This window comes from Gorilla gorilla, chromosome 5 (assembly GCF_029281585.2).
Source record: "Gorilla gorilla gorilla isolate KB3781 chromosome 5, NHGRI_mGorGor1-v2.1_pri, whole genome shotgun sequence".
Taxonomy (NCBI): Eukaryota; Metazoa; Chordata; class Mammalia; order Primates; family Hominidae; genus Gorilla; species Gorilla gorilla.
The window spans coordinates 35,682,596-35,704,453 of record NC_073229.2 but is presented as its reverse complement, the minus strand read 5'-3'; the positions used below and the strand labels follow the sequence as shown (position 1 = coordinate 35,704,453).

At 46.3% G+C, this 21,858-nt stretch overlaps 1 protein-coding gene across 8 annotated transcripts in view; it reads left to right on the top strand.

Annotated features, from left to right (window-relative positions):
• Positions 1–15,729: 15,729 nt before the first annotated feature.
• Positions 15,730–21,858, top strand: part of KIF13A (kinesin family member 13A) — a 228,120-nt gene continuing 221,991 nt past the window's right edge. For 4 of the 8 annotated variants that reach the window (XM_019029938.4, XM_019029937.4, XM_019029936.4 and 1 more), the window contains exons 1-2: positions 15,730–15,956; positions 16,197–16,287. In XM_019029938.4, coding sequence (XP_018885483.2) covers positions 15,902–15,956; positions 16,197–16,287 — 146 coding nt within the window. In that variant the 5' untranslated portion in view covers positions 15,730–15,901. The remainder of the gene's footprint in view (positions 15,957–16,196; positions 16,288–21,858) is intronic. The other 4 variants (XM_055390677.2, XM_055390678.2, XM_019029934.4 and 1 more) reach the window with 2 other exon arrangements.

The following is a 21,858-nucleotide window of genomic DNA, read 5'->3' as shown; positions in this document are numbered from 1 at the left end:
GGGATTACAGGTGCCCACCACCACACCCAGCTAATTTTTGTATTTTTAGTAGAGACAGGGTCTCACTGTGTTGGCCAGGCTGGCCTCAAACTCCGGACCTCAGGTGATCCACCCCCCTTGGCCTCCCAAAGTGCTGGGATTATAGGGGTGAGCCACTGGGCCCAGCCTCTATTTTTAGTAGAGACGGGTTTCACCGTGTTAGCCAGGCTGCTCTCAAACTGGTGACCTCAGGTGATCCACCCACCTGGGCCTCCCAAAGTGCTGGGATTATAGGCGTGAGCCACTGGGCCCAGCCTCTATTTTTAGTAGAGACGGGGTTTCACCGTGTTAGCCAGGCTGGTCTCAAACTGGTGACCTCAGGTGATGCACCCACCTGGGCCTCCCAAAGTGCTGGGATTACAGGCATAAGTCACCGCGCCTGGCCTGTATTTTGTATTGTATGTTTTCTTCAACGTGGAACCAATCAGTATCTTGTCAATATAGTCAGCTGATTGACTGACAAAAAAAGAAAAAAACTTGTGACCATGCCAGGGAGCCGGTGAAGCCTCTTTGGATACTCTCCTTCAAAGCAGCCACCTTGGGAGGCAACTCACATAGCAGTGATGGCATCTCCGCACCGGGTAGTGGGGGCTCTTCTTTCAGATCACCTTCACTGCCCTGAGAGCAGGGCAGTCTGGTTTGTTTTCACGCATACCTTGATTTTGGACCAACCCATATTTCCCAGCTGATTCACTCATCTTACTGCCAGACTTAACTGCAAATGACTTTAAATTACTTATGCAGGCCAGGCATGGTGGCTTACGCCTATAATTCCAGCACTTTGGGAGGCTGAGGCAGGTGGATCACTTGAGGCCGGGAGTTCGAGACCAGCCTGGTCAACATGGTGAAATCTTGTCTCTACTAACAGTACAAAAATTAGCCAGGCATGGTGGTGCACCCTGTAATCCCAGCTGAGGCTGAGGCAGGAGAACCTCTTGAACCTGGGAAGCAGAGGTTGCAGTGAGCCAAGATCGAACCACTGCACTCCAGCCTGGGTGACAGAGTGACAAAGCGAGACTCTCTCTCAAAAAAAAAAAAAATCACTTATGCTATGAAGCCAGTCTTTCTTGATTTGTTACTGACCAACTATGTGACCTTAGTGATGTCTTAGATTTATCTGTCTAAGGCAACACGATTGGATTAAATAATCTCTAAGGTTCCCTCCAGCTTGAAAATACCAGGATTAGGTGATGGATGAAGACCTGCCAGTGCTGAGAATGCTTACCAGAATGTGTCACAGGCTCTGAAGGAAAAAAATTGGGAACATCACAGTAATCCGTGCATATACTTCACTGCTGAGTATTTTGATAAGAACAGAGACCCAATTATTCAATTAATTCATTCCGTGAAACTTCCATTGAGATGGTACTAGGTGTCAAGTTCTGTGCCATGGATTGGAGATATTCAGATGAGCAAAGGAAGTTTCCTACCATCTTCAACAACAGTAATAATAAAATGAGTACTTTTTACTAGGTTCCTTCCATGTGCCTGCCACTTTACACACTTGAATTCTTTTTCTCCCAGCTTTATTGAGGTATAATTCACAAATTAAAATTCAAGGTGTATTGTACACATTGTGTAATGATTACCATAAACAGATTAACACATCCATTACCACACATAATTACCATTGTGTGTGAGTGTATGTGTGTGTGGTGAGTACACTTTAAGATCTGCTCTCTTAGAAAATTTCAGGTAAACACTACAGCATTATTAACCATAGCAACCATGCTATTCATCAGACCCTCAGAACTTATTCATCTTTATAAATGGAGTTTGTACCCTTTGACCAAATATGGAAACCTAAATGTCCATCGATGGATGAACGGATCCATCTATTTCCTCTATCCGCAGACCCTTGGCAACCACCATTTGACGCTGCTTTTATTAGTTTAACTTTTTAATTTTTTAATTTTTATTTTATTTATGTATTTTTTGAGACAGGGTCTGGCTCTGTCGCCCAGGATGGAGTGCAGTGACTTAATCATGGCTCACTGAAAGCTCCACCTCCTGGGCTCAAGTCATCCTCCCACCTCAGCCTCCCAAGTAGCTAGGACTACAGGCACATGCCACCACGCCCGGCTGGTTTTTGTATTTTTTTTCTATTTTGGGGGGTTTCACCCTGTTGCCCAGGCTAGCCTCGAACTCCTGAGCTCAAGTGATCCACTCACCTTGGCCTCCCAAATTGCTGAGATTATAGGCATAAGCTACCATGCCTGACAGAGTTCAACTTTTTTAGATTCCACATATAAGACAGTATTTCTTTCCGTGTCTAGCTTATTTCACTTAGCATATAACGTCCTCCAGGTTCATCCATGTTGTCACAAATGGCAGGATTTTCTTCTTTGTTATGGCTGAATGTGATTCAACTGTGTGTGTGTGTGTGTGTGTATCTATTCAGCCATCAATGGACACTTACATTTCCACATTTTGGTTACTGTGAACAATGCCGTAATGAACATGGGAGTGCAGATATCTCTTCAACATACTGATTTTATTTTATTTTATTTTATTTTAATTTTTTTGAGACAGAGTCTAGCTCTTGTCACCCAGGCTGGAATACAGTGGTGCGATCTCGGCTCACTCTCACTGCAGCCTCCACATCCTGGGTTCAAGCAATTCTCATGCCTCAGCCTCCAGAATAGCTGGGATTATAGGTGTGCACCACCACACCCGGCTAATGTTTGTATTTTTTGTAGAGACGGGGTTTCGCCATGTTGCCCAGGCTGGTCTCAAACTCTTGGCCTCAAGTGATCTGCCCAAAGTGACCTCCCAAAGTGCTGGGATTACAGGGAGGAGACACTGTGCCTGACCAACATACAGATTTTATTTTCTTTGGATATATACCCAAAAGTGAGATTTCTGGATCATATGGTAGCTCCACTGTTAATTTTCTGAGGAGCCTTCCTACTACTGTTTTCCATAATGGCTATGCCAATCTACCTTCCCACCAACAGTATACAAGGGTTTCCTTTTCTTTACATCCTCACCAACACTTATATCTTTTCTTTTTGATAACAACCATCCTAACAAGTGTGAGGTGATATGTCACTGTGGCTGTGATTTGCATTTCCCTGATGATTAGTAATGTTGAACACCTTTTCATTTTCATACACCTAGTCCTCTGTATGTCTTTTTTGGGAAAGTGTCTATTCATATTCAGGTCCTTTGCCCTCGCCTTTTTTTTAAGATGGGGTCTCTGTCACACAGCAAGCTGGAGCACAGTAGTGTGATCATTAACTCACTGCAGCCTCAAATTCCTGGGCTTAAGGGATCCTCCTGCCTCAGCCTCCCAAGTAGCTGGGACTACAAGTGCATATCACCGTGCCTGGCTAATCTTTGTCCATTTTTAATCAGGTTATTTTGTTTTATGCTATTGAGTTGTGTCATTAGCTAATTCCTTAAGAAACAGTCCAATGGGGGAACAAACAATCAAACTAATGGATTAAAACACACTGTGATAAAGAAAGCTAACATTAATGCTTACTGTGTGAAGGCACAATGCTAGTCATTCTATATGGTGTGATGGTGATCATTAATTTTATGTGTCAACTTGACTGTGTCATGAGGTGCCAAATATTTGGTTAAACATGATTTCTGAGTGTGTCTGTGAGCGTGTGTTTGGATGAGATTAGCATTTGGTAGACTGAGTAACACAGATGGACCTCACCAAAGTGTGTGGGCACTACCCAATCTGTTCAGGGTCTCAATAGAACAAAAAAAGGCAGAGGAAGGCTGAATCCACTCTCTGCCTGGCTGCTTGAGCTGAGACATCAGTCTTCTCCTGCCCTCGGACTGGGACTCACGTCATTAGTGCTACTGGTTCTCAGAACTTCAGACTTGGTCTGTAATTAAACCACCAGCTTTCCAGGTTCTCCAGCTTGCAGATGGCAGATAGTGGCATTTCTCAGCCTCCATATTTGTGTGAACCAATTCCTTATAATAAATCTCTTTATATCCTATTGTTTTTGTTTCTCTGGAAAATGCTGACTAGGAGATTATCTCATTTCATAAATGAGATAATAATAATAAAACTGCAAAGGAGTTGTATTATAAGTGACATTTTGTGGATGAGGAATCTGAGGTATAGAGAATGTGTGTAACTTGCCCAGGGTCATGCACAGAGCAGGTACGTAAGGTTAAAAGTGGTTGCTCCAGACCAGGCACGGTGGCTCATGCCTGTAATCTCAACCCTTAGGGAGGACTGCTTGAAGCTACGACTTAAGAGACCATCCTGGGCAATATAGCAAGAGTTCGTTTCTAAAATAAATAAATAAAGTTAAATAAACTTTTTTAAAAAGTGCTTGCTCCAGAGGACTAGGACAGGAGGGAGAAAAGGATGGGCAGTGGCTGATAATTTTACAAATCTTTCTACACTATTTGATACTTGAACTGTGTGAGGGTGTTATGGTATATGTTATTCACAAGTCTAGAAGCAGACAAGAGTCCCTGAAGAAGGAAGAGACAGGGCAGCAGGGTGTCCAAAGTGGCCTGGGAACAGCATCAAAGACAGGCTTTTCCAGCCCAAGACTTTCCCTGGGGTCATTTGTCCTTTCCTTCCATTTCATTCAGGTGCTGCAACCTTCTACGGTCTGGGGACAGGACATTTTGTTTATGACTCATAGGTGACAAGATAGTTCAAAAGAATCTCCATTCCTTGCCCCCATGTTTTCCACATCATGCCTTTATGTGTCATTGACTGTGCTTACTCTACACAGTCTCAGAGTTGTGTAAACCAGTTTGGTGGGAAGTGGCAATTCCCATCCTGAGAGAGACTTCACATTGGAGAGGACATTTGAGCTGGATCCACAAAGTTCACAGGGTAGTTTGCCAAGCAGGGAAAGAGAATGCCTTAATCAGGAATCACTGGGTTGCAACAAATGGAGATGAATTCAAACTAGCCAAAGAGAAAAGAAGGCAGGAAAAGAAGACAGTAACTTGAATTCCCAACTTTCCAGACCCAGGCTACAGCCCTGCAGCAACCAACACTTACAAAGTGTTCTGAAGGTGTGGAACAGCAGCCTAGTCTTTGCCTTCTCCACACTGGACCCACAAGCTCGTGCTTCCTCTTTTGGCCACTTCCTATGGTTGGTTAGACATGGTTCCCCTCTGGGAGGGAAACAGAAGGTAGGATCATAGGAGCAGGAGTCTGAATGATCTCATGCTTGGAGGTCGTGTGGAGATGCAGTCCGTATCTATTTTTTTGCCAAATGAAAGAAAATATCCTTTCTGAATGAACCACAGCAGCGGAGAAAGTGTGGTGGGTCTGAGGAAGTTAAATATCAACTCCCACCACACACAGGACCTGAAAATACCAAATTCCCTCTTTCTTTTCTCAGTGTCCCACCACCCGTGACTCTCTCCCTCCTCTCCCTCCTCCACTCTGCTGGTCACTGTCTCTCCCCTGTATGCTCATCCCATGTGCTCAGTTGACCCAGCATTTTCTTCAGTCTGTCAACACTTTTTTTTTTTTTTTTTTGAGACAGAGTCTTGCTCTGTCACCCAGGTTGGAGTGTGATGGCTTGAGCTCAGCTCACTGCAACCTCTGCCCTCTGGGTTCAAGCAATTCTCTTGCCTCAGCCTCCAAGTAGCTGGGATTACAGGAGCCCACCACCATGCCTGGCTAATTATTTGTATTTTTAGTAGAGACGGGGTTTCACCATGTTGGCCAGGCTGGTCTCGAACACCCGACCTCAGGTGATCCATCCGCCTCTGCCTCCCAAAGTGCTGGGATTGCAGGTGTGAGCCACTGCACCCGGCCAGACTGTCAAAACTTTTGATTCTTCTGTTTCTTCTCTCTTTATCAGGAACCCCTCCTCCACCCCCAACAAGTTCTGACTTTAATGGAACCTGTATTCACTTAGAAGACAAGACAATGATAGCTAACCTCTGCTTGGTTGGCTATCACTGGGACATGGAACAAGGACATATGCAAAGGGGTCTGAGGTGGTAATTTTTCATTATGTGTACAGAGAAAGACAACAAAACTCGTGTAGAGAGAGAGAAGAAGAAGAAATTAAACACAGAGAATGGGATGAAAGACCACAGAGGTGAAAAAAAAAGAAGGTAGTAACTTAAATTCCCAACTTTCTAGACCCTGGCTACAGCCCTTCATGAGATGTGGTAACTTCTCAAGGATGTGTTCTTCCAATGTACTTCTCTTTTCGCTTCAGCTAGTTTGAGTTCATCTGTGTCTTCCAACTCAGTGATATGTGATTAAGGCATTCTCTTTCTCTGCTTGGCAAACTACCCCCTGAACCTTTAAGATCCAGCTCGAATGACCTCTCCAATGTGAAGTCTCCCTCAAGATGGGAATTGTCACTTCCCACCAACCTCGTTCACACAACTGCCAGAGTGTGTCCCACTTTAGATTGCATCTGGCTGTCCTCCCTTGTCTCTGACCTTGAGGGCAGAGAAAGTGCTGTTCCTGAATTCCCAGCAACTCTCACAGTACCTCAGATGCTGCCACTCAGTACACATTTGATAAATGAATGGATTCACTGGCAGATGGATACAAGGAGCTTTTCTACTTTCTACCCATGTTGTCTGTAGAATAAAAGCTAAAGTTCACTTGGTCCCCTGCACTCCTTAGGAGCAGCTGAGTTCTTACAATTTCCAATCTGAAGTCTTCACATATGGATAAATCCCTCAGGAAAGGCCTATGTTTCGTTTTGGCCTTCTTCTTTCTTCTCACTTTGTTTTAGTTTTGGCTAGTTCCAAATGATTCCAAGGTTATACAACAGCCAGGGACAATCCCTCTCTCATCACAATGTGGGCTGGAGCCTAGTCAAGCTATTCCTAAATGCCAGTCCAGGCATGGGCTACTTCAGAATCAGGCCAGCCCAGACCTCCTAAACCTCTGCCTGAGGGAAGATTCTGGAATCTGTGCTTTAGCGGGTTCCAAAGGATGGTCAGCCAGGTGTGGGATCCTGGGGAGGTTATCGTGCTTATGAGGCTGGCTTATGGGTCTGTGCATTGTTAGAGACCACAGACCCTATTCTGATCAGTTGCTTGTCTTGCTCAGAAGAGGGCAAGGGAAGAGGGCTCTGTCAACCTGGGGCACAGACGGATATCTCCATCAAGAGATGTGTCCTGAACCTTCTCTTCCTCACTATTGTCCCTGCTGTTCCCCCGCTTCTGACCCTCCTCACTGCTAGCTTGGACAGTCCATTCCCAAATAATTTTCAGTGTCTGATTTCTCTGGGTTCAACTCTTTTGTATCCAATACTTGATTAGATTCCTAAAGCACAGCATTTCATTGTTTTCCTGCCCACGTGCTTAGTTCCTGCTAGTCTCTGCTCTTCGACAGCTATTCATATTGAAATTCTATTGCCTGTAATCCCAGCACTTTGGGAGGCCAACGCTGGCGGATCACTTGAGGTTGGGAGTTCGAGACTAGCCTGGCCAACATGGTGAAACCCTGTCTCTACTAAAAATACAAAAATTAGCCAGGCGTGGTGGTGTGTGCCTGTAGTCCCAGCTACTTGGGAGGCTGAGGCAGAAGAATCGCTTGAACTCGGGAGGTGGAGGTTGCAGTAAGACAAGATCGCACCACTACACTCCAGCCTCGGTGACAGAGTGAGACTCCATCTAAAAAAAAAAAGAAAAGAAAAAAATTCTATCCTTTCCTCTATAACAAGTGCTACAACAGTAAGAATAACAACTACCACTTGTTGAATGTCTGTTACCTATGTGCCAGCCACCACACCAGGCATTCTACATACATTATCTCATTTAACCCTCACAAGAACCCTGTAAAATGGGCATTATTATACCCACCTGACATACAAGAGACCCAAGGCTTGCATGTCCAAGGTAAACACAGAAAGTAACTAACAGAGGCTGAGCTGAGTGCCATGGCTCATGTCTGTAATCCCAGCACTTTGGAAGGGTGAGGTGGGTGGATGTCTTGAGTTCAGGAGCTCAAGACCAGCCAACATGGCAAAACTCTGTCTCTACAAAAAAATACAAAAATTAGCTGTGTGTACTGGCACGCACCTGTAGTCTCAGGTACTCGGGAGGCTGAAGTGGGAGGATCACTTGAGCCTGGGAGGTCGAGGTTGCAGTGAGCTGAGATTGTGCCACGGTATTCCAGCCTAGGCAACAGAGTAAGACCCTTCTTCAAAAAAAAAAAAAAAAAAAAAAAAAAAGAGTTACAGAGGCTGGAAAACAAACCACAGTGGGTCTGACATCAAAGTCTGCTTTTCCTACTCTGCTACTCTGAGCCCAATTTCCTTTACCCCTTACTTTTTTTTTTTTTTTTTTTTCGGAGACGGAGTCTTGCTCTGTCACCCAGGCTTGAATGCAGCGGTATGATCTCAGCTCACTGAAACCTCTGCCTCCTGGGTTCAAGCAATTCTCCTGCCTCAGCCTCCCAAGCAGCTGAGACTACAGGTGTGTACCACCACGCCCAGCTAATTTTTGTATTTTTAGTAGAGATAGAGTTTCACCATGTTGGCCAGGCTGGTCTTGAACTCCTGACCTCAGGTGATCCACCCGCCTCAAACTCCCAATGTGCTGGGATTATAGGCATGAGCCACTGTGCGTGGCCAACCCCTTACTTCTGTCAAAAGGATTATCATCTTTTCTATCTCCCATAAATTTTGTAACTCTTTTGTGGAGACTACATATTGCATTGAACTGTAAAGCATAATATTTAGTGTTGTTTATATTGCTTATATTTTTTGTGCCAGAAAAATAGAGACGAGTCAAGGCAAATCCATTATCACCCTTAGAAAAACCACTCACATGCACATTCCAATTATGTAGGTCGGCAGCTTTATTTCGGAAAACACATCTGAAGCAGTCACAGTGTGGAAGTGAGAGCTGTGGTTTTTGAAGACCTGCATTTAAATCCCAAGGCCATCACTTCCCAGGTATGTGACCTTGGGCAAGTTGCTTAAATTGTCTCTTTACTTTTTACCGGTTAGTTATAATGAAGGATGACAATAATAGTTTGTGCCTCATAGGGTTATTGTGAGGATTAAATAATGAAACTATGCTTGGTAAGTAGTCAGTGTTTAATAAACGTTATCTACTGTTAACTGTTGTGAAATATAAATGTTCTTGTAATAAATGGTTTGGAGTCCCTCCCTGGGGGAGAATTCTTTTTCCCTTTTCCACTGATGCTTGGCTTGACCGTGTGACTTCTTTTGTCCAATGAAAATTGAGAAGGGATGGGTACCATTCCTTTCTTTTTCTTTTTTCTTTTTCTTTTTTTTTTTTTTTTTGAGACAGAGTCTTGCTCTGTTGTCCAAGCTGGAATGCAGTGGCACGGGCTTGGCTTGCTGCAACACCCACCTCCCGGGTTCAAGCGATTGTCCTGCCTCAGCCTCCCAAATACTGGGATTACAGGCGCTGCCACGACGCTTGGCTAATTTTTTGTATTTTTAGTAGAGACGAGGTTTCTCCATGTTAGCCAGGCTGGTCTCAAACTCCTGACCTCGTGATCTGTCTGCCTCGGCCTCCCAAAGTGCTGGGATTACAGGCATGAGCCACCGTGCCCAGCCAATGTGTACCATTTCTGAGCAAAACTTGAGGAGCTATTGTGTGGTCTGCCGCCTTCTCCTTTCCTTCTGTTACAAAACCAGCGTTGTCTCAGCTAGGGGCTGTTTCATCAGCCTAGGACTCAGAAAGAAAATGATAGAAGCAAAACCACAAGCAGGCTGTGATGGACAAGTCATGCGTGTAGGGCATAAAGCTTTTTGTAAGCCACTGAGATTCAAGCGTTGTTGGTCACCATGTCATAACTTAGCCTAGGCTGACTCATGGTTGTTAAACTAGTTTATAGAAAGCTTCTTATTTAAAAGTATTTGTCTGTTCTATGATTATTCTTTGATTCTCTGCAGACTTAAGACATTAGCAATTTTTAGATCAGCCTGGCAGCCTGATCTGCTACTTCTGACTGAAATAACTTTGGAACTTAGTCTTACATCTGAAATGGGATGATTCCAGAGTCCTTGGGATGTTTGTTATCTATCAGTTGTCTGCCAGTTCCTTAGAACCCATGGTGTTTCCAGTTTCTAAAGTAAAGCTATGCTAACAAGCGCTTCCTGACAAAGGAGCATAGACCGGGGCCCTCTTAGTGACCAGTACACATGGCTGTATTCGTTGGCATATGGTGATCTGTGGGCATTGTAGGGATGGCTGACGGCTGGGCCAGAGTGTTCTGTCAAGCAAGCCTCACCGCTCTTTCCATACCTCAGCCCAGTCCAGGGCCTCTAGCCAGGCTGGGCCAACTCTCTGATGGGCCTTTACCTGTATGCAGTGGGCCCACACTCTGAGCTTCTTCTCCTCGCTGACTCCAGAATGGGACACTGTCCAGCATCCCAAACTTTCCTGTTGTCATGATAGAAAAGTCCTTGCATCCCTCCTGAGTAGCTGGGACTACAGGCACACACCACCAGATTGTTGTTGTTTGAAGATACTAAATTTTGGTGGGATTTACTACTACGGTAACCAGAACAGCATGTTCTAGGGGAACGGAAGTCTTCAGAAGGACATGAAAGCCAGCTTCAAGTATCTGAGGGGCTTCAGGTATAGCAGGAGTTAGATTTGGAGGCTGGGCATGGTGGCTCACGCCTGTAATCCCAGCGCTTTGGGAGGCTGAGGCAGGCGGATCACTTGAGGTCAGGAGTCTGAGACCAGCCTGGCCAACATGGCAAAACCCCTTCTCCACTAAAAATACAAAAAATTAACCATGTGTGGTAGTGTGTGCCTGGAATCCCAGCTACTCGGGAGGCTGAGGCAGGAGAATCACTTGAACCTGGGAGGCGGAGGTTGCAGTGAGCCGAGGTTGCGCCACTGCACTCCAGCCTGGGTGATACAGCAAGACCCCATCTCAAGAAAAAAAAAAGGGAGTTAGATTTGGCATGGGAAGCAGGAGGAGGCAGCACTTCTGTCACTAGGTGGAATGCCCAGGGATGCAAATCTGATTCTTCATGGAGGCCTTTCCTAGGCGAAGAACTTGAGGAGTCCCCTAACTGAATTCAGCTTCTCCTCAAATTTGAGCACTCTGTCAGCAGAATCCAAGCACAGAATGGGTGGCCACTTTGGGGGCTGTTGTAAAAAGGTCCACAGGACTCCCAAAGGCACCTTCAAACGCTAAAAAGACATAATTCCTAATGATGTAAGGCTAAACTGTTTTGAAAAATAAATGTTTAGGAAACTTTTATTTATTTATTTATTTATTTATTTTTGAGACAGAGTCTTACTCTGTCACCCAGGCTGGAGTGCAGTGGCATGATCTTGGCTCACTGCAACCTCCTGTCTCCCCGGTTCAAACAATTCTTATGCCTCAGCTTCCCAAGTAGCTGGGATTACAGGCATGTGCCACCACGCCCAGATAATTTTTTCATATTTTTAGTAGAGACAGAGATTCACTGAGTTGGCCAGGCTGGTCTTGAACTCCTGGACTCAAGTGATCCGCCCACCTCAGTCTCCCAAAATGCCGGGATTACAGGTATGAGCCACCATGCCCAGACTAGTAAACTCTTCATAGAAGAGGTGAGGACTAATCTGGTCTTTAAAGTTGGAAAGGGTCAGGAAAGCAGAAAGAAGAGTCACTCTGCAAAGAACCAATGGGAACTGTTTTTTTAACCTGTAACACCAAATGAATCATGCCCCTCTCACCTTAAGACCTATTCTTCTTCTCATCTATTCATGGTGTTATGGGCCATCATCCTCCCAATCCCTTTCTCAGTCACTTGCAATCCTTCGCCTCCCTCAATCTTCACATCCCATTGGTTGCTAAATTGTTCCACTTTTCTCGCAGTAAGTTCTGCGTCTGTTCCTTCTGCTCCATTTGTGCTATCATTGGCTTTGTTCACGCTATCATCACCTCTGGATGATGATATCATCATCTCATCTGGATGACTACAATAGTCCTCTGGATGGATACAGTGTTGCCAAATTAATTACCCTGAATCAATGCTCTGAATATGTCAATCCCTGGCTCCAAATCCAAATGCTTCATTCAGTTCCTATTGCCTTTACAATAAACATGAAATTTCTTAGGCACTCAAGGCTTTCATGATCTGGCAGAGAATGAGGGAGAAGGAGAAAATGAGACAGAGAGGGGATTGATTAAATTTTGTATATCCTCCCTTCCTTTTCTTTCATCCTTCCTCTCTTTCTTTATTTTTTTGAGACTGAGTCTCACCCTGTTGCCCAGGCTGGTGTGCAGTGGTACAATCATGGCTCACTGCAGCCTTGACCTAGGCTTTCTAGCAATCCCCCCTGCTTCAGCCTCCCAAGTAGCTGGGACCACAGGCACACGCCATCACGCCTGGCTAATTTTTTATTTTTTGTAGAGACAGAGTCTCCCTATGTTGCCCAGGCTGGTCTCAAACTCCTGGGCTCAAGTGATCCTCCCACCTTGGCCTCCCAAAGTGCTGAGATTTCAGGCATAAGCCACTGCGCCTGGCCTCTGTATTAGTTTCTTAAGACTACTGTAACAAATGACTATGAAATGGGTGGCATAAGACAACAGAAATTTAGTGTCTCAGAGTTCTGGTGGCTAGAAGTCCCAAATCAAGGTGTCAGCAGAGCCGTGTTTCCTCTGGAGGCTTCCTTTCCTCCTCCTAGCTTCTGGTGGCTCCTGGAAAACCTTGGTGTTCCTTGGCTTGTGGCTGCATCACTCCAATCTCTGCCTCTGTCTTCACATGGTCTTCCTCCCTGTGTATCCAAATCCCCGTCTCCTTTCTCTAATAAAGACACTAGTCAGGCCAGGTGCGGTGGCTCACACCTGTAATCCCAACACTTTGGGAGGCCGAGGTGGGCAGATCACCTGAGGTCAGAAGTTTGAGAGCAGCCTGGGCAACACGGCAAAACCCCATCTCTACTAAAAATACAAACATTAGCTGGGCATGATGGCACATGCCTGTAGTCCCAGCTACTTGGGAGGCTGAGGCAGGAGAATCGCTTGAACCTGGAAGTGGAGGTTGCAGTAAGTTGAGATCGTGCCACTGCACTCCAGCCTGGGCAACAGAGCGAGACTCTGTCTCAAAAAAAAAAAAAAAAAAAGACACTAGTCATTGGATTTAGGGACCATCCTAACCCAGTATGGCCTCATCCTAATTTTATTTCTGCCAAGACCCTGTTTCCAAATAAGGTCACATTCACAGGTACTGGAGGTTATGGCTTGTACATACCTTTTAGGGAGTTACAAATTCAACACTCTACAATTCCCACTGATAGAAACTGCCAGAGCAATGGCTTAGCATAGGGATGGTATCTTGCTTGTGAAAAGGTCCTGGATAAAGAATTTCAGGAATGGTGGGAGGTAATATTAAACAGAGAGTTTTTTTGTTCGTTTGCTTGTTTTTGAGGTGGAGTTTGGCTCTTGTTGCCCAGGCTGTAGTGCAATGGTGCGATCTTGGCTCACCGCAAACTCCGCCTCCCAGGTTCAAGTGATTCTCCTGCCTCAGCCTCCCAAGTAGCTGGGATTACAGGCATGTGCCATCACGCCTGGCTAATTTTGTATTTTTAGTGGAGACGGGGTTTCTCCATGTTGGTCAGGCTGGTCTTGGACTCCGGACCTCAGGTGATCTGCCAGCCTCGGCTTCCCAAAGTGCTGGGATTACAGGCGTGAGCCACCGTGCCCGGCCTGAGAGTTTTTTGAACAATAGAATACCACGCATGATTAAAGGATAAAATTTTAATTTTGTGAAAAATCAGTCTGGAAGCTGGATTTAGGAGAGATTAGAGGAGGCAAAGCTAGGAGGGTTAAGAGGATGTCTCAGCAGCCCAAAAGTGAAGAGGTAAGCACAGACCTAGATTCTTAGCCTCAGAGGGCTGGAAATTTCACCTCTTTCTGAGCAGCAGCTGAGAGCCTGTAGCCTAAAGCCTACAACAGTGTTTGTAACATAGTAGGGCGCTCAGAACACATTTGTTGAACAAGTGAATGGACAGGTAAAGTGAGATTGCAGCAGCAGGAATGGAGAGGAGGAAAGATGCAACAGGCCCTTCAGAGGTAGACTGAGATAGCTGGCTCTACAATAAGGTGGGGCTGAAGTATTTGTCCTTCAGTGTACACAGGGGACTGGTTCCAGGAACATCCAAAACCATGCATACTCAAGTCCCACAGTCAGCTCTGCAGAACCCACAAATAGGAAAAGTTGGATCTCTCAGTTTTGAACCTGCCAAATACTGTCTTTTCTTTTTTCTCCTTTTTTTTTTTTTTTTCTGAGGCAGGGTCTTGCTTTGTTGCCTAGGCTGGAGTGCAGTGGTGCGAACATGGCTCACTGCAGCCTCAACCTTCCAGGCTCAAGTGATCCTCCCACCTCAGCCTCTCCAGTAACTAAGACTACAGGCACCTGCCACCATGCCCGGCAATTTTTTAAATTTTTATTTTTGGCAAGATGGGGTTTCTTTACATTGCCCAGGCTGGTCTCGAACTCCTGGCCTCAAGTGATCCTCCCGCCTCGGCCTCCCAAAGTGTTGGGATTACAGGCGTAAGGCACTGTGCCAGAGCACGAATACTGTATTTTCAATCAGACTTTGGTTGAAAAAAAGCCACGTGTAAGTGGACTCGTGCAGTTCAAACCCGTGTTGTTCGAGGGTCAAGCGTAGCATCACTTAACATCAGGCCCATAGCTTGGCACCGGTTGGAGGCGGAAGGACCCTCTCCTAGCACCTGCCGTACACTGTCTAGCATAATAAGTCTCCACGCCCTCTCTTCCACCTTAGCGTGTGCCTCTGCATCATGCTATTCATGTTTCTGTGTGTCCTCAACAGCACCCTGCACACAGTAAAACCTCAATGCATCTTCCAATAAGTGGATTTCTAGATTTAAGCAAAATCGAAAGATTCCTGGATCTAAACTCTGGATTTTTGACTTCTGTACGCTTCAAAATGCCTGGCACTCGGTGAGCGCCCCTTAAGCACTTGTTGAACCAAACAGAATAAATCGGATTCGCCCAGTTCCGCCCTGGCAGCGAGGTCTGCATTTGGCAGGATGACAGAATCCATTGCTATTAAATTCTTATGTAAGAGTTAATGGCCCTCCCAGCCCACTTGACATCCCTCCCGAGACAAGAGAGGCCGGGAAAGGAAGGGAAAGCACTATTTACAAACATACACTGTTTCGGTGGTGGATTCACAGATTCATTTCTAGTCTCGGTTCACCACAGAGATCTTAAAATACCGCTGCAGGCTCCGTGTGGGACAGACGGGGCGGCGTGCCGGGACTCGGAGGGGAAGGCCTGCGCACCCAGCGCGGCGAGCCGTGGTCTTTGCTGCCGTCCCGGGGCTCCGGGTGGCAGCGGCCCCAGAAGGCGGCTCGAGCTCACGGCGATGTCCGGGGGGGGGCCCCGCGGGCGCCGGTGCAGGCTTGGCCTGGGAGGTCCCCTGGGGAAACAATGCGTCCCGCCCCGGACTCCAGCCTCCCTTAAGCGCCGCGCTGCTCGCCGCTCCCCTCACTGCCGTCCCGCCGCTCCAGGGGGCGCCGCGCGTGGCCGTGTCCGGCCTCTCCCGAGCCCCGGCGGGTGACGGGCGCGGAACATGGCGGCGCGGGGCCCCGGGCAGCCGCGAGGGGCCGCGGCGCTGCGGTCTGGGCTGGGGCGGCGCGGCTAGAGCTGCGCCTGGGCCCGCCGGCGAGGCCTCCTCCCCGCCCGCCGCCGCCGCCGCCGCCGCCGCCGCCGCGCCCCGCCCCGCGCGCCCGCCCCTCCCCGGGCCGCGGCCGTGCCCCGCGTCGCGCTCCCCCGGGATGGCCCGCGCGCCTCGGCGCTGCCTCTCGGAGCTCACGGCGGAGCGGCGGCGGCCGCGCTCGAGGGGCGCGCGGCTGCAGCGGCGGCGGCGCCGCGCGTGAGGGGCCGCCTAAGGCCGAGCGGGCGCGGCGAGCGGCCGGGCGAGCGCAGCCAACATGTCGGATACCAAGGTAAAAGTTGCCGTCCGGGTCCGGCCCATGAACCGACGAGGTGAGGAGCTTTCCGCTCTTTTTTATTTCTGCTTGGGCTGAGGGCGGGGGCAACTTTAGAAACTGCGGGGCCGGGGGGCCGGGGCGGAGGCGGCGTCCGCGCTGGCCGTGGTGCCCGTGGCGCCGTCTCCAGGCTCGGCCGCCTCCAGGGACGGAGCCCCGCTCGGCGCGGCTGGCGGGCGGGCGGGCTGGAGGCGCGGATGCTGGACTTTGCAACGTCCCTTTCTCTCTGTGCTTTCAGAACTGGAACTGAACACCAAGTGCGTGGTGGAGATGGAAGGGAATCAAACGGTCCTGCACCCTCCTCCTTCTAACACCAAACAGGGAGAAAGGTAAAGCGGGTTCCGAGAGGGCAGCTGGGAGGATCCAGCCTCGCGGGGTCCTGCAAGTTTGAGCCAGGAAAATGGGAGTGCTCTTTCCTATTGTTAGGAGGACGGCTTCAAGTTTGTCGCCCGCTCCTGTTTGAAGCTGTTGCAAGTCCAAGTTCCTCTCCTCCCTCGCCCCCCTTCCCCTCCATCTAGAGCGGCGGCAGGCAGGGCACCCTGGCCACAGCACCAGTCAGCTGAGCCCGGGCGGGCTGCGAGGCACCCGGGAGGGAGAGGGCCGGATGGGACCCCATAGGTGATTCGTCCAGCGGCCACATTTTACAGACAGGAAAACTGAGGCCCGAGGCGGGCAGGTGACCAGCCCACGACCTCATTGTTCGTGGAACCCAGTGTCCGTGATTCTTTTCATCACTGCAGGGTTTGTTTCCTTTGGCAGAATTGTTTAGGGACAGTGTGTCTAAAATGGGAGGAAAAAATAAAGCAAAAGTTTTGTACGATGTAGACTCAGGCTGGACTAGTTAATATCTATTTTAGTTGTTGTTGCTGAGTTGAGATAATGCCTCAATGTAATGCGCGAATTTTGATTTTCAAAGAAACAAAAGTAGGGCCCTGAACTGTATAGACACTGAGGGATGTTTAAAAAGGGGCTGTATTTACTAGATGGCAACATATTTGCATTTGAAAAGTGGTAACTGTTGGATCCTTATTAATTCCGTTCTGTTCCATGCAGCAGTATGGGATAATGCCCCAAAATAATTTGAATATTTGGCATTTTTCTAGTAAGACTCTGAGAAGAAATCGGTTGGAATTCATTCAATATAATAACGCAGTAGCTTGTAAATATATATATGTGAACAAACAGGAGAGTTTACAATATTAATTTTCATTGGAAATGAATATGTTTGTGTTTCCACGAATCACCTGTTGATCGATGGAATACAATTTAGTGAATTTCCTTCTTCAGAGATTTTCACTGAAGAGAGACTCTGAAGCAGGGTTTGTGACATTATTGCTTAGAGAAGCAATGCCTCCATTCTATAATGTGTGGTGTTCAAGCTCAGTTTTGCCAAATTTGGGGAAAGAAATCATGAGGCGATAAGATTGAGGATTCTTTGCTTTTCGTGTTGAGCATAGCAGTTTTTATCCAGTTTGCAAACATTCTGCTACCTTTAGCAGATTCTGGTGGTGATATTAAATAGCTAAGCTATATTTAAAATGTTGTGTTTAACACTGAATATAGTGTTTATTGTACATTGTACTGAATGTTGTCTAGTAATGGATGTATTTTTAGATGCATTTATAGCAGTGTAGATAGTATAGTATATTTCATGGTGATAGTAAACTCATTGAGTACATTAAATATTTACGGATTAAATTAGATGCCCATATCACCAACGAATGTCCCCTCCCCCCACCCCCCCGCAAACTGCATATTGTTTCGGGAAAAAATTCTGTTGGGTCAGATTCTTGAAAGCAGTCTGGGGGAACAGGTAGAATACTTTTTAGCTCCTGTTGTGTAGCCGTTACTTGTTTTCCTTGCTGGCTTGGCACCTGCTCCTTGTCACTCTTAACCATAAGCAGTGCGACTGTTAGCTACTGTTTAATGACATGAAGTGTTGTCATTTGTGAAGAGAAACAGATTTGATTTTGTGGGATTTGGTACAATCTATAACTGTGGACAGTTGGTTCCAAATGCTAAGTAATCAGTTGATCATTTTTCAGGCTGAACCACGTTAGTTACTAATCAAGATCTTTTAGGTGAAGATTTGAAGGGTGATTTTGGGATCTATTCATCTGCTTACTTACGATAGTCCCTTATCTGGAGTTATAAAAATAGCATTGAAATATGGGTACTCTCGTGTTTTGTCCTTCTGAAAGATCTAATTCTTTGAATAGCAGATGAGCTTTCTGTGGGGTTCTGTCTGGAGTACCGGTCATTTCATTTACAGACAAACTGAGTAGTCAACAAAACAGTGCTCCTTGTACATTAGGATTACTGTGTTTGCACAGATGAAGACACCAAATGCATTTTTATTTTCATTATGCAGCTTGGTTTCATATTTCTCCACAGACTTTTCCCTTAAAGTAACAGTGCATTTAAAAATAGAAACAATTCCTCCCTTGGGCTCTGGGTTGATTAATTGCAGCAGTGCTTCATGCTATGTTTGCAATTCATTTCTGTCATTGGTTTTTAGATAGTGCTCAGGGCAGGGCAAAGGTGAAGAGTAGAATACTGAGAATGTTATTATTTTTCATATCTACAAGTCCAAGGTTTGAAGTGTAAGAGGTCTTTAAATGCATATTGGCAAACCTGTGTCAAATTGAGAATTACTGTTTTTCTGAAAGTTGCAAGAAATTACCAATGAATTAGCCATGGATAGAAATTGAAGGTTAGTGGGTGAAAGTTTTCAGTCTTACCAGTAAAAACAAGTGAGAATGCATTGACGTCCAGGGGGAAAAAAAAAAAAACGGATGGGTTCAGCTTTCATTGTTTCCCCATTTTACAAAACCAAAGCCAAGACTGTGTAGCTAGGACTAAAAGATCAGAGGATCTCTGAGGTTAAAGATGTTTGTTTTGTTGCTGAAATTCTAGTATTGTAATACATTGCATAGGTCCAGGTTAGTAGTTGATATGTATACTGATCACCATTCTGAAACATTAAGACACATGGATTTGTTTCTTAAAATACTATTGCATTGCTCTCCAGGAGACATTTATGAAGTTCAGATCATTTCAGTACCATGCTCAGCATAGGGGATTCAAAGATACTTGTGGATCCAGTACCTACACCAGAGTCACTCACCTTGGAGAGAAGGAGGAGAGAGAGGAAAACGTAGTTAAAATACAACGTGGTAAATTACGCTGGTGTATACTTTTCCCATTTCATGAACCACATAATTTTGAAATTCTCTGTTTCCTCTTCTTTCTCTCCCTGGAGGCTGTGAACTGCCTGTACCTTGTCCTACTTCTCTTTGTGCCTCATGCTCCTGCATACTGGCACTTAGCAAGGGCTTAGCAAATGTGATGGGAGCATTGAGGAGGGGCTGTGGATGCTACCCAAGGTCCTGGCAACTTGCCAAGACAGGTGGTGTTTGTGTGGGCTTATGGATGCTGAGAGCATAGATTCACTTTTGCAAGACGAGGAGAGAGTCCTTTGCCAATGAAAGTGAAAACATACCTGCAACACGTTGCTTCTGGGTGCTTGTATGTGTGTGAGGTGAGGGGGTGGAGTACCATTCAGAAGCAAGGTAGTTCTGGACTGGGTGAGGTAGCTCACACCTGTAATCCCAGCACTTTGGGAGGCTAGGGTGGGCAGATCTCTTGAGGCCAGGAGTTTGAGACCACCCTGGACAACATGATGAAACTCTGTCTCTCCTAAAAATATAAAAATTAGCCGAGTGGTGCATACCTATAATCCCAGTTGCCTAGGAGCCTAAGGCAGGAGAATCGCCTGAACCTTGGAGATGGAGGTTGCCGTGAGCTGAGATCGTGCTACTGCACTCTCGCCTGGGCAACAGAGGGAGACTGCATCTCAAAAAAAAGAAGAAGAAGAAGCAAGACAGTTTTGGGGGTGGGGTGGGTGTGGGTGAAGGGATGGAGTGGGGTGAAGGGAGCAATGGAATGAGAATCCCTAACTTGCTAAAAAGGGTGACATACACAGTGAAACGTCTTCCTCTTCACCCCTGCTGTCATCCCTACTTTGCCCATCTCTTCACCTCTTGGAAAATGGGTAGCCACTGTCATTTAGTTCTCATGCCTTTTTTTCCAGATATATATGTGCATTTTTAATACAACTATATACACAAATAAGTATCTTATTTATATATTTTTTAAGAAATATCTTTGGTAGCTTTTTTTTTTTTTTTTTTTTTTTTTTGAGATGGAGTCTCGCACTGTCATCTGGGCTGGAGTGCAGTGGCGCGATCTCGGCTCACTGCAACCTCCGCCTCCCGGGTTCAAGCGATTCTCCTGCCTCAGCCTCCCGAGTAGCTGGGATTACAGGCGGCCACCACCATGCCCAGCTAATTCTTTTGTGTATTTTTAGTAGAGACGGGGTTTCACTATGTTGGCCAGGCTGGTCTCAAACTCCTGACCTTGTAATCCGCCTGCCTCGGCCTCCCAAAGTGCTGGGATTACAGGTGTGAGCCACCGCGCCTGGCCCCCTTTGGTATCTTTCAATACCAGCATATTAAGACTTACTCATTCTTTTTTACATTCAGTGTGAATGGTAGTGGTGGTTTTTAAAATATAGGTGGTTGGCTTATGGGTCTGATCCCCGTGACTTTTAGGAAGTGATGCTATGCTGTGAAAAGAATATAGTGGAACTTGCTTTCTACAGAAGTTTTTGTTCTTAATCATTTTATGTCAGTGAATTGTAAGGTAAGACTCCAAAATAAAGTGCATATCTAAACTACTGTGTAAAAATAAAATGTTGGGCTAAATATGGGCTCTCAGTAGAAGAGCATGAAAGTTTTTAGCTTCCTGTTCATTTTTTCCATATGGCAGGATGAACAATACACCTTGCAAATCGTGTGAGGGAGGGTCAGTGGAAGAAAGCTTCCTCTTACTAAACTTTGTATATATTTTCTAGTTTATTCACCAGCGGTATCCCTGTCTGAACATCTGAAATCCAAAATGCTCCAAATCCTGGGGGCCAGGCGCAGTGGCTCACATCTGTAATCCCAGCACTTTGGGAGGCCAAGGCAGGCAGATCACCTGAGGTCAGGAGTTTGAGACCAGCCTGGCCAACATGGTGAAACCCTGTCTCCACTAAAAAAATACAAAAGTTAGCTGGGTGTGGTGGTGCACATCTATAATCCCAGCTACTTAGGAGGGGGAGGCAGGAGAATCACTTGAACCCGGGAGGCGGAGGTTGCGGTGAGCTGAGATCGAGCCATTGCACTCTAGCCTGAGCAACAAGAGTGAAACTCTGTCTCAAAAAAAAAAAAAAAAAATGCTCACTTGGTAAGTATATAATGCATATATTCCAAATTCAAAATCCAAAACACTTCTGGTCCCAAGCATTTTGGATAAGGGCTATTCAGTCTGTAAATATTGCAAGTTTTTATTTCTAAGCTGGCTTCCTCCGCCATTCTGAAGGCTCCTAGGATGGTTCCTTGGCTCCTGTGTCTCTGTAGACCAGAAATTTAAATATTAGTGAAAGTCATACATAATTAGAAAGATAAGTCACCTAAGAAGCAGTAATGCTCCACATTATAAAATCACCTGTGGGACTTTGAATTCTATTTTCTGTGTTGTTATTCTTCTCTCTGCCCATATTACAGAGTTAATTGTAAGAAAGCAAAGAATAAGGCCAGGCGCAGTGACTCAGTGACTCACACCTGTAATCCCAGCACTTTGGGAGGCTGAGGCAGGCAGATCACGAGGTCAGGAGATCGATATCATCCTGGCCAACATTGTGAAACCCCATATCTACTAAAATACAAAAAATTAGCCTGGCGTGGTGGCGTGTGCCTATAGACCCAGCTACTCGGGAGGCTGAGGCAGGGGAATGCTTGAACCCGGGAGGCATAAGTGGCAGTGAGCCGAGATCATGTCACTGCACTCCAGCCTGG